Raw genomic sequence first — 13,152 nt, 5'->3', positions numbered from 1 at the left:
TTTTTGGAAAAGATTGATCTCTCTATGAAACTGATGATAATGTTGGCCGATGCCCTGAATCCTTAAAAGGATAATGAACAATTTCAGTAAAGATACTGATCACAGCATGAAGATGTGGAACTATTAACAAACTTCAATTAGAGTTTGCTGATTCAGACTTTTTGTGTTTTGGTTTTTAGCTTGAAGATGCTGGTTCAAGTAATTTAGATAACCTCCTAAGTAGATATATTTCAGGCAGCCACCTACCCCCGCAACCTACAAGTACCATGAATCCCTCCCCCGGACCTTCAGCGCTGTCTCCAGGGTCATCAGGTAAATGGGAAAGAGTATGATGGGTATTGCTAGTCTTTAAGTTGAAGATAATACCTACTGCTTCCTGCCATAAGAATAATGATATTTTGTTAGTTTAAAAAAATTTTTTTCTTCAAAAATAAGTTCTTGCAGAAACTTAAATTTTACTTTCCTTCAGAAATATCTTCACAGTAACAACTGTCTGCATGTGAATGCAGTGTTTCAGATATGTATGTAGATTGATATGTCTGTGCTATGATACTGTTTGACTTATGTTACCAGAATCCGTTTTCTTTTTGTGCATCAGAGGACGTAGTTCAGTTACTGCCCCAAATGATGACTGTCTAGACCATTCTGAGGTTCAGGAAGTAAGTGTGCTGAATATCAGTGAATAGCTTAATTAGTCACAGAAATATCTATACCCAAAGATCATTTGAGCAAGGTCATTCTAAGTACAGCCAATTTAGAATAGAGCTTTCATTATGCATCTGAACAAATTAAATCACCAATATACCTGATGTTCAGTTATGTAAATATTCAGATGTCCCTTTCCATTAGTAAGAAGCTGATTTCAGCCATTTGGTATGCATATTTCCCTTGGTCTTCTCTCTGCAAGATTCTGTGAGTGAATGCTTGCAGCAATGGAACCTTGTTTCTCAAAGCTTGTATGCGAAACATATCCACTTTATTGGTGGATATCAATGGATAAAATCTGAGGACTTAAGGGTGGAAGGCTATGGCGCTATTTGGATTAAGTGAAATAATTATTGGGACTTGTTTAACAATAGCTTGTCATCTGTGGTTTTTATTTAATGTAGTGTGCTAGATCTTTGTTCTGATCAAATGACTGAGAGGGCAGCTGATTACTGTGAGCTGTTAGGATATTCCAGCAGCAGCACTTCTGGTGTTGCTCAACACTAGTCATATTTATTTTTTGTAGCTGTTAACAGTTTGTACCGAGTCAACTTTTATACTTCTTTTCAGGTTTATCCAACTCCCACACTCCTGTGAGGCCACCTAGTACCTCCAGCACAGGTAGCAGAGGAAGGTGAGTGTGTTACAGTCAATAATGCCACGCTGAAAAATCAAAGATGGAGAATTCAAAAATAAATCGACAACAGGTCAATAGGGCTTTGTTGTAACTGTGACCCAGTAATTGAAGAAGCCTTACATGTTGGAGTTGTGTTTTGTTTTTTTTTTTTTTAAATACAGTTCCCCTCTTGTAAAATTAAGCTGTCCTCTAAATGTTTGGACATGCTTGACCTTTGCAATGTTTAACTCTCTTATTCTAATGAGTTTTCGTCTTATTTATGTGCTGGTATCTTTCTAGCTGTGGCTCCTCAGGCAGAACTGCTGAGAAAACTAGCATGAACTTCAAGTCTGACCAAGTGAAAGTCAAGCAGGAGCCAGGGACAGAGGAAGAGATATGCAGTTTCTCAGGAACAGTGAAACAGGAAAAAACAGAGGATGGCAGAAGGAGTGCTTGCATGGTAAAGTTAGTTTGTGAAACAGTATGTTACGGTGTTTCTACAAGCATGTATGAGAATTTGGAAATCATAAAGCAGTTCTACTCTTAAGCCTCATATTCTGTTAACAGTTCTGAAGACTGCAAGGTATTTTGGTCCTTGGTAGTGTGTCTGAACTTTTAAGCACAGGTCAGCTTCAGTGGTGAGCTTTATTTTTGTAGCACAACTAAGGCTGCTAATTATTTAGGGGTTTGTGACATAGGTACCAATAAGCTGGAAACAGGACTTGGACAATTGCTTGCTAGCTTATGTCAAACAAATGAGCATTAAATGATGTCTCTCTTGTTAATTTGGACAGGATTTGAACCAGCGACATAGATGCAAAAGGCACTCAGTCCTTGTAAATTTTATGTACTGTCATGCGTAATTGCATGTTGAAAGTAGTCTGGTAGGAAAAAAAGTTAGAACTTAATCTCAGTTTGGCCCATGTTTAAGACGTGATCATATTCTTTTACGATGCTCTGCTAGACACAGGATAGTGCCATGTAAATTTTTTCTTTAACTGTTCAAATAAAATACCCCCAGCAGAGTAGTTTGTTGCTGTTTTTTAATACCTAGCTAATGAAACCTGTAAATAATCCACTGTTAGCAGGAATTAATGAACACTCATGTCTATGTAATTACACTCAGAAATCTTCCAGTCAGTCAAGATTTCTCATGCCAGAGCAGGCCTGTCATTGGCACTTTCACAGTTCTTTAAAATATTTATGCAAGTGAATATTACAGTGCTTCTCAGCTCTGTTTGATTTAATGGGATTGTGTACTGGGAGCAGGGTGAAGAACTTAAGGATTTTTCCTGGTGACAGTGGAGGTACGTATTGATGTTTTATTGGTGTGTTGGGATTAAAAGTTTGTTCATCATGCTATGTATTAGAAATGAGTCTGTCCTTGAAAGGACAGACTTGTGGAAAAAGTATTTTTTTAAATTGTATGCAACTCCACTGTTCAGAATGATTTGCCAGTTATTCTGGGAAATGCCTATAGTGCCAGTAAATGGTGGATGGCTTTTGACTTCCAGCATGTGAAGAAAGAGGCCCTTGTAAAACTGTTCCCTTCTCAGATTTTTCATATGCTACTTTTGTTTCAGCTTAGCAGTCCTGAGAGCAGCTTGACACCACCACTGTCCACTAATTTGCATCTGGAAAGTGAATTGGAAGCCTTAGGAACTCTTGAAAATCATGTGAAAACTGAACCAGCAGAATTAAGTGAAAGCTGCAAACAGTCTGGACATAGTCTTGTAAATGGAAAATCCCCGGTGCGAAGTCTAATGCATCGATCAGCTAGAATTGGAGGAGAAGGCAATAACAAAGAGGATGATCCAAATGAAGACTGGTGTGCTGTATGTCAAAATGGAGGGGATTTATTATGTTGCGAAAAGTGCCCAAAAGTGTTTCACCTGACTTGTCATGTACCAACACTCCTCAGCTTTCCAAGGTACCAGAAACCATGCAGTGTAATAGTTTCCGTAGAACAGCTCTGTGGTCTCGTTCACATGGTAGGTTTCAATGCAGTACTAAAATTGGTGCTTCATTCTCAAGACTGGCTAGTTCTGCCTTGACTTTTGCCAGTAAAAAAGCTGACATTTTAAAGGTCTGCCTGGATTGTTTTGTGCATAACTAATTAAAATTTATTTGATAAACAAATGAGCTCTCAAAGTGTGCTTCTGTTGTGTAAAGCTCATTATAAAGTCACGGTGAGAAAGATGTTGTAAAGTATTTAAGCATATTTAGGATAGGAATATGAGGGGAGGAAAAAATGACCTTGACTAGCAGAACTATCTTGAGCCTTATTGGTTACCCTTTGTTGTTATAAATCCAAATCTTTAATATTGTACAATGTGAATTGGTGACAACTAATGAAAAAAATCTTTGTAGTTATCACTGATGTGGCTTCGTCCCTGGATTCCTGGAGTAATTGTGTTCCTGTCTTTCTAGTGGGGAGTGGATATGTACATTCTGCAGAGATCTAAGCAAACCAGAGGTAGAATACGATTGTGACAATTCGCAACACAGTAAGAAGGGGAAAACAGCACAAGGCCTCAGTCCTGTGGACCAAAGGGTATGTCTCAAAACTGTAGGAATCAGTTTCTTAAGAAAAAAGCACTTTCTGTAATTAGCTGTCCTCCACTATTTCTTGAAGATACTTTTGCTGTGGCTGCAGCAAATTGAATATGACTGTGGCTGTAGCAAAAAAATGAAATGAGTAATAAGACTGTCTTGCTGTGACCACATAAGCAGGTCTTGGTGACTGTGTGAGTGCTCCATTATTAACTGTAATAATCTACTGGTTAAAACTTGCATGTAAACATATTCTGTATTTAAATGCACACTTTAATATGCATTAATCTCTTCAGTGTTAGAAGTTCTTTGCATTTAACATTGATACAGCCTTCATAAAAGTAGTTGTGTAAAAGTTTGTTGTGCTAAGTTCATGCTGTGAGAGTCGTTAGAAATATTTAGGTGCATTCTTGCAGAAGGTGTAATGACCTCGACTGTCAGAATTATTTTTAGCTTTATCATTCAGACTGTGAACAAAGTGTCGGAGCATTATCAAATCAAATTCCTCCAAGGGAATTCCAAGCAAATGAAAGAAAAATATTTTAACAGGAAATTCATAGAAACATTTTGGATTTAATTTCAAATTGTTTAGTTTTGTGTAGTGGGGGAAAAAAAGAAGTCCTTAACTCGGTCTTTTCCTGTAACTTCATGTTGCACTTGGACAAAGATGTTTATAGTTTTTTTTTTTTAATTTGATGGTTTATTAATGGGCTTCTGAATGTTTGACTTCAGCCCTAGGTTTTTGTTTTGGAAGAAGAAAACAAAAAGGGAGTGTACTTCTGCTATCTGAACGGAGAGGCGTGTTTGTTGTTGTTGTTGTTGTTGTTTTTCCCATCAATAACACCCTCCTAAGAACTTGGACGTTTTATAAACAAACTTGTGGAGATTGTACATTAAATTTTCTGGTAGTAAGCTACTACTATTTAAGTAGTGAAATATGTGTTTCTGGGGTGAAAATAAATAAGGATATTAACTTGAAACTGTTTATTTCTTTTTAAGAAATGTGAACGTCTCCTGCTTTACCTGTATTGTCATGAGCTGAGCATTGAATTTCAAGAGCCAGTCCCAGCCTCGGTAAGTCTCCTTCTGCAAAAGAGTTTGTGATTTATTTTTGGCACAACATCTAACAGGCTGGAGTCGTAAGGGGCTTTGTTTTGGGAGGATGCTAACTGCTTTTACTTGAAGCATGTCCTGTTTGGCCAGTCTAAAAGTTCTGGTGGTCATTCAGTATTTCACGATATTTTGAAGTATCTGATTCTGTAGCTTCTCTGTGCAAAGGCTGTACTCCCAGTCTTAAACCCACTCGTCTAAAAATACTTCAAATTAGCAGTTGGTGAATTGGAAGAGGATGACTTAGGATACTTATGAAATTCAAAATGTTACAACAGAAGGCTTTAGGAAAACTTACTTTGTCAATCTTTTAAGTGAAAGCAAGAAAGAAACTGCTTTGACTCTTCTATTTTCAGCTGTAAGATAAGTAACTATAATGAAAACCTTTGCTGTGCTATGATACACAATGAAGGTGAGAAAGAAATTCTTAAACAGTCTGAAGAAAATAAATTGTTCTTGCTTACTGAACATGCATACAGTGCATGATAAGATTAGCTGATAGCTATTTTGATAAGAAGCAGAGAAATTCAGCTGCTTCTGTGAACTATGTAGATGTGACTACATATGACTACAATGATGTAGTGGTAAATCATTGTTCGTTCTTTACAGATACCAAACTACTATAAAATTATAAAGAAGCCAATGGATTTATCTACAGTGAAAAAGAAACTGCAAAAGAAACATTCTCAGCATTACCAAAATCCTGAGGATTTTGTGGCAGATGTCCGGTTGATCTTCAAGAACTGTGAAAGGTTTAATGAAGTATGTTAACTTCCAATCTGTATACTTTTTCTTTCTTTTTCTTTTTCTTTTTTTTTCTTTCCTAAGATTAAGATTTATTTCAACCTGATTCTGCAGCTTCTCCATGTAGAGGCTCTGCTTCAAATCTTAAACTTCTGTGTTATGGAGCAGATGCTGAGACAGACACTTAAAGTACAACATAATTACAGAACTAGCTCTCAGTTTTAGCTAGACTGGGGAGATGAGGCTTTTATAGGGAGACTGCTAACATTTAGTCATGTAGGGATACTGCTGACTAAGCAGTAGGTGTATTCATCGGTTTTGATACGTGACTGAGGAGCAGGATGGCCTTCTCGTTGATGTTCATCGAATAGATTGTGGCAGTGCTTATTTAAGCATGATGAAAAAGATAGTCAAGCAGTCCTTAGAACTATCTCAACTTGCACAGATAACTGTGCTTATACTGATGAAATATGGCAGATCCCCATTGAGGAAACTCTCTATTGAGGACAAGTGCCTTTCTGAAGGATATCCTGCTGTTTCTAGTACCTGCTGCAGGCGGAATCCAAAAAATCTTTTTGTTCATTATTCACAGTATTAAGTGTAGTGCTTTAGCTCATGGATAGTTGGGCTCTCACAAAAACTAGTTTTCAACAGATAGCTTGTGTATGGAGTCATATTTTTGATGAATGTGGGAAACTGCCCTGTTTTGCAATGAACTCATCTGATACTGAAATATTTTACCTTACTAATGTGTGAAATGTGACTTGGGGAGATACGCTACCTGAGTGTTGTTGTTAGGTGAAGCAACAGAAAAAAATACTCTAAATATCAGAAAAAATATGGCATTGTGCTGAAACAAAGTAGTCTCTGAGGTAAGCTGGGGTGCCCTCATTTCTGAGATTCCTTAAAGCAAGATCATAAAAAGCGCTGGAGAAGACATTGCATGGAGTGGCTTGCTTGTGACCTTAGAGATGCATACAATAGCCAGCATTTCTCTGTAAAATGTAATGACTTTTGCAATATTTGGGCAACATTTCTGACTCTCAGAAGAGGCAAATTTGTAGGAAGCACACAAACCAACATTTAAAATCTCGACTGCCTCACAAGTATGCTGGTAAAAATCAAGGTTAAATACGTTTTAGAAAATGTGATGCTGTACGCTGTAATTGCAAGCATTTGGGACTTTGACACCACCGACTCCCTTATGTCTCTGTATTAGGTGGAGGTTAATGAGCACTGTGGCAAAAGTTGCAGTTATGTGACCTTCTCAATCAAGGGAATTAATGAAGCATCTACTGTAGAAGAAAACATGCTGCAGCTCTTAGGGACAAGAGTAAAACAAGGGAGCAAGGACTGATGGATGTGTTTAAAGAGGTGTTTTAGACTTGTGTCGCTGTTCAAAGTGCTGGCTGATGGCAGAAGATGAGGCAACCTGAGCACTCGTAGCAGAGTCAGGTCTAGTGCCTCTGAGCTATATGCTCTTAAAAAGTAAAAATCAAAGTGGGGTAAACACCCCAAGAGAGTAGTCTGGTCTTCTGTAGAAAAGACTTGCAGAGCTCTTCTCTGTTGGAATTCAAATGAGACTTTTCCTCACTAATGTCTGGGCAACTAAACTTTAAAATGAACAAAGCAATCATGAGTAAAGTGCAATTTTAAAAATGATGGGGAGCAACTTGTTTGTACGAAAGTTGTGTGTCTTGCCAAAGGTTCATTTACCCTGTGTCACCCTCTTAATAAGACTGTTTTAAACCCTGCTTCCACTGAGTTTGGGAACTAAAGAGGTGTAGTCCATAACAAATTGCTTTCTTGTTATGGCTGACTTTAGTCATCCAATCCTATGCAATCTCATAACTTTAGAAAGGATTATAATTTCATTTTTTTGACTCTGGTATCCTTTTTAGATGATGAAAGTTGTTCAAGTTTATGCAGAAACACAAGAGATTAATTTGAAGGTAAGCGTTTCAGACCATGCACACTTGGTGAAGGGATGTGCATTTCCAACAGGTGAATATTCCTGTCTTCTTTTGTTTGCAGGCTGATTCAGAAGTAGCACAGGCAGGGAAGGCAGTTGCATTATACTTTGAAGATAAACTTACAGAGATCTACCCAGACAGGACCTTCCAGCCTTTGCCTGAATTTGAGCAGGAAGAGGATGATGGTGAAATAACTGAGGACTCCGATGAAGATTTTATACAACCACGTAGAAAACGTCTAAAATCAGATGAGAGACCAGTGCATATAAAGTAATCTAATGATATGGACCTAAATTTATTGTAAAAACTGTTATTTAAGTGTTCCTGGAATATTATCATGCCTACAGTGGCCATCTTGAAGAAGCTGATAGCTTTTTAAACAGTATTAGATTACAAAAACACTTGTGCAGAAAAGCATTCTCATCAAAAGGGGAAAAAAATGTATTGCTTTTTTTTTTTTCTTGATTATTTGGTGTTTCCTTTTCTTTTCATGATGGGGAGGGGGACTCACTCATCCTGGTCTCACGGATAGAGGTGGATGATGTGGAAGAGAAGCAGATTTGAAAAGAGATGCTCCTTGTACAGATAAGACTGTCATACTGCTTAATAAAATGTTCTGCAGGACTGGACCAATACAGTTACTGTATCTTGCTTTCATGCTGGACTGCAGTGTAAACTGTAAAAAATGTTCTTAAAATCCCCTCTTTTTCTGTGAATTTAAGTGTGTGTTGGGTCATTGGTTTTATCATCTCATTTAAGTAATATTGTGAGTAACTGATCTTCTGTGTTGATCCAAGTATCTAAATTTGACTTTCTTTACAACATTTTATGTATAGTAAAAAAAAAAAATCATTAAACTGTTCTGAATTGGCAAGTGCAGGAGTGTGAGTTCTTGACAGATGCAGGACTAAACTGTTTGCAACTGTTGCTTTTTAGTAGGGCTAAGTGTATTTACTAAGAATCCTGTACACAGAACATTTTAATGGAGTTCATGACAGAATTCTTAGCATTGTATCATCTGTCCCTGATCCCCCTAATGAGGCAGAATGTTATCTCCAGTATTCATTATCTAATTTTCTGTATTTAAAATATAGACTGAAGAGGTAATACCTGGTTGGGTTTTTTTTTTCTCCAGTCTTCCTAAATATCAGTTTCTAATAGACCACTTGGCAAACAATAACATATTGACTACCAAATGTGTAAAATTTCCTGTATTCACTTTGTCTTATTTGTAAATAGTGGACTGAGATTTCTTGCAGATCAGCAACATTTGCTGAACTGTTTTTAAGCTAATATGTATTCTTATTAATTGTTCCTATCAAGAAAAGATTTGTAATATATGCTGTCTATTTCTAACATTGCATTCATATTGAGGTTCTATCTTATTTTTGTTAGAGTACTATTCAGAACTTTCTTCAGAAGCAGCTCATGAGTGAAATGTCTAGAAAGATTGGAATAAACCTGTTAGGATTAGGTTACTTGTCCATCCATAAAATGAAGCACTTGCACAGACCAGGATTTGGAGTTGAGTGGTTTCTGGTCAAATACTGAAAATAGAACAATTTTCCTGTTCCTTGGAACCCTGCAGCAGGCATCTCTGCAGTGCCTTCCCATTGCACACTGCCTTTGTTGCAGCATTTCTGGTTAGAAATGAGGTCATGGCAAAGTAATTATGCTTTGAACAGTTGTTTTTTCCTTTACTGAACTGAATTCAATCCTAGAACCAAGAAATGTAATTTCTGACTTTCATATAGATCTTGTTAAAGTAAGATGAAGAAATCCTGTGATCAGATGAGGTCAAACTGACAGACTGTAAATTTGCCATAAAATTTTGTGTGAATACAGCAGTTCTGTGGTAAATCACTGGGGGTTTAATATATTCAGCATGAGCATTTCTTGTGGCTGTTCATTGTTATGTACTTTACCTTAATGGTAAAGATAAATATTTTTAGCACAATGTATCAAATTGAGAAATGCTCTGAGAAAATTTTATGCAAATCACGATTTGATTTCTTTTTATATAGAACAAAGTATATATACGTTGTGTCTATACCTCTCACAATAAACAAGGGGACTGAAGGTGTATTCATAACTTCAAGCTCACTTCTTTAAATTCTGCGGATGTTACACTTGACTCAAACTGATTTTTTGTTGTTGTTCGGATATTAACAGAGTGTCTGTTTAAATTTAGTTTTTACCAGTTTGTGAAAGGAAAAGTCATCCTACTTAAACATACGTTTATTAAATTGACACAGCAAAAACTTTGCCAGTAGAAAAGGGTGAAATGTGTGAATAGGACACTAATAGTAACAAGGGATCATTTAATGGCTCTGTGTATTGCCTATTTATGCATTTCTAGTTTCTCAGCTTCATTTTGCAAAGGAATTATTAAAATTACAATAAAAATAAGATTCTGTGAATTCTCTTCAATTGGGGTTACTATTTTAATGGCACTTAAGCACTCTAGGTTCTGTAGCTGCAGGCCTCAACTTTAAGTGTTCACTTTGTGAGGCTCCAGTCATTTCTTAAAGTGTTGCAGGTACCTCCTGCCTGACCGGGAGCTCAGGACAAGCGTGGTGGCATCCCAGGCTGGGTCCTGCAGCAGAGGAGCCGTGGTTCAGGGGAGTGCACGCTTCTGGACTGCTGCGAGCGCTGTAGTCTCTCTCTTCCTCCCAGACCCCAGGTACCAGACAAAATTTGTCTAACTTTGTAGTCTTGACAGTTAGCCTGTGTTCCATTAGTTCACCTGCAAACCACAAGTAATGCTAAGCTTTGATCTTGATTATAGTTCAAGCTTTGCTCTTGCACATAACCCGATGAGCTTCTACAATTGATCCTTCCATCCAGCTCGTCAGGGTTCGGTAGTGTTATTTATGTGGAGTTTTGAACTGCGTGCAAGAAATCTCACGTGTTTCTCTTATATAAAAGAAATGAAAGAACATTCTCATTTTTGTTCTCCATTTTGGAACGCCAAATACAGTAATTCAATGATTGTTTGGAACTAGCTAGGGCCCGTTCATACAGATTCAGAAGGATAGATAAGCTCTGTTAATACGTTTCCCAATCCCTTAGTCTGTAAACATTCATCATAGAACCGGTCGGGGTTTGCTCAACCAAAACAGCTTTTGGGGGCCACGTCGTATGTAGCTTGGTCGAGAGCAAACACATGGGTTGTGTGTTAACAGGCTGCTGTGCTAGTCTAGCTCTTCCCCGTGCCGGGCAACGCGTGTGCGGGTGATGGTGCGTTACCCTGGAGTTAGAAGGTGGCTTCTGTTGAGAATGAAACTTCCAGCAGATGAAAGATGTGGTGGGTGCAGGCCGTGTGCTGCCTGCTCTGCCTGCGTGGCTGCAGTCTTCTAACGTGACAGCAAGAAGATAATCTGGCACTTGATATAACTATATGCTCTGATCGAAGATACTTTTGTAAAAAGATCATTCGTGTCTCAATTTTTGTTGTAAATGACCCTGAAGTTTAAGTTAATCCAAAGAAGTAAAAGGCAACTTGCTTTGAAATAGGAGTGAAAAGTGTAGTGTGCTACTCACGGACTTCTCAATTACCTCAGCAGGTATCCTGCCATGTAATTACTAGTGATTAATGCTAATTTAACCAGCTAAATAGGTTCAGGTCTTTTGTTCGACTGTGCCCTGGAATTAAGTGGCCTACAGTATAATATGGCTGAGTTACTATCCAAAAAAAAGGGTGTTCCCCAAACTTTCAGCAGTAGAAATGCTCTGTTAAGCATAGATAAGTTGCTTTTTGTGAGATGTCATTATTGCTGTTACTTGTGACATTTGACTGTGTCAGCATACTCAACACTGGATCAGCAGTGAAATGTTTTATAAACATTTCTGCAAGCCACTAGAACAGAAGTCTTTAAAATTAGCTCAAATTCACCATTCTGTTGTATAACCTAGTTTATTGGCTGACCCTCTGTAAGCTTAGGTAATGGCAACGGTGTTTGAAGCTGCGTGTATGATGTCCTGGAAGTAGGCTTTTTCTTGTTTTTCTTTTTCTCTTCCTTGGAAAAAGCAATAAAACTGCTTTGTCTGTTGCCTATTAGCATGACAGGAATCCTTTCCTTTGGATAGTGATTTTATAGGAAAGTTTGTATGCATATCACCAAGTCTAGCTTTTAAAAATAGTGTGCAGGAGTTATTGACAATATAGTGTGGCATTTTATTTTAAAAATTGGGGAAAGTTACATATTTTTTTAAAAAGTAGGTGTTTGAGTAAATAACGGAGGTACTTTTTTAAAAAAAATTTATATGCCACAGTTTACATAGACATATTTCAGACTGAACATATACATTGTATCTTCAGATATGGTGGTTTCTTTTATTTTCTCAAAATGCATGTACAGTAACTCTTCCATCTAGTTCCTGTGTTCGCCTATGGGGATTCTACTTTATATGCTTTCTAATGTATCTAAATTGAATTAGTTTTCAAAAATTGTAGTTAATTTGAGTATCTTTATTATAAATGAACTATTAAATGTATGAAATGCAGTTTTGGCCTTTTCTATTGAGTGATCTTACAGCTCAAGGCTGCTTTCTTTAGAATTCATTGAATTTGTACAAGGAAAGGTACTAAAATAATTTTCTAAGTTTGACTCGTTGCAGCATTCACTCTAGAGTGTGAGCTACATTTCAAAAAATAAAGAATGTGTGTCTGCTAATGGCCTGCAAATGGGGGTATTTCTTGGGTTCAGAACACCATGAAATATGTATATAAGCCTATGAAGATTTGTGCAGTTGAAAACCTGTAAGTTTTGAATACATGTTGCATACAGTTGAATACATGTAAGCATACTCATGGAAGGGTTAAATTCATGGCATTCTTCGATTATTTCTTGCTTCCAGTAATTAAACTGGTACTTTTTTGCACATAGTAAACTCTTCTCATCTTTTAATATGATTCTTCAAAAAAGTGCTGTTTCTGTGGTATTATATTATCTGAGTAATTATTTAACTTTTTTTTTTTTAACAAAGTTACAGTTTCTAATTGTTCTGTTCCTGTGTTTTTGCTGGTGTGTAATAAAAAAAAAGCTTTTTCTTTCCATGGTTATTTAATACATTATCTGCCTGTAAATATTTCTTGTTAAATGCTCTGGAATGTGGTGTAGAAGTTGTACTAGATCAGTTTAAAACATTGTTTGCAACCCATTTTGTTTTGGTTATTTCTATTAAATTAGAAAAATGAAGAATCTTTCAATTTGAGTTTCTTTTTTGCAAATCTGGGTTAGGTCATAAGGTACTAACACATCACTGGTGACAGTTTCCTGATACTTGGAAGGAGGAAATACGGCTAAACACCTTGGTGAAATTTTAACTGTAGCAATTAAAATGTGACCATCTGAGGCTGCGTGATCTGTGCCAATGAGCGGTTTAGAGAGGGAAAACACCGAGGTCTAAACTTAGTCCAGAGTTTGGATGTGAGATATCGGGGTTTCG

The 13,152-nt window shown here is 37.1% G+C and overlaps 1 protein-coding gene across 3 annotated transcripts in view; it reads left to right on the top strand.

The window, feature by feature from the left end:
- The window catches only part of TRIM33 (tripartite motif containing 33), a 39,174-nt gene extending 26,261 nt beyond the window's left edge, over positions 1-12,913 (top strand). For 2 of the 3 annotated variants that reach the window (XM_064498199.1, XM_026111808.2), the window contains 9 exons: positions 180-312; positions 1,276-1,339; positions 1,622-1,781; positions 2,905-3,251; positions 3,752-3,875; positions 4,874-4,948; positions 5,594-5,746; positions 7,630-7,680; positions 7,763-12,913. In XM_064498199.1, coding sequence (XP_064354269.1) covers positions 180-312; positions 1,276-1,339; positions 1,622-1,781; positions 2,905-3,251; positions 3,752-3,875; positions 4,874-4,948; positions 5,594-5,746; positions 7,630-7,680; positions 7,763-7,975 — 1,320 coding nt within the window. In that variant the 3' untranslated portion in view covers positions 7,976-12,913. The remainder of the gene's footprint in view (positions 1-179; positions 313-1,275; positions 1,340-1,621; positions 1,782-2,904; positions 3,252-3,751; positions 3,876-4,873; positions 4,949-5,593; positions 5,747-7,629; positions 7,681-7,762) is intronic. The other variant, XM_064498198.1, reaches the window with a different exon arrangement.
- Positions 12,914-13,152: the final 239 nt, after the last annotated feature.

This window comes from Dromaius novaehollandiae, chromosome 27, assembly GCF_036370855.1.
Source record: "Dromaius novaehollandiae isolate bDroNov1 chromosome 27, bDroNov1.hap1, whole genome shotgun sequence".
In the NCBI taxonomy this organism is placed as follows: Eukaryota; Metazoa; Chordata; class Aves; order Casuariiformes; family Dromaiidae; genus Dromaius; species Dromaius novaehollandiae.
The sequence above is the reverse complement of the archived record's forward strand: the minus strand, read 5'-3'. Positions and strand labels throughout refer to the sequence as shown.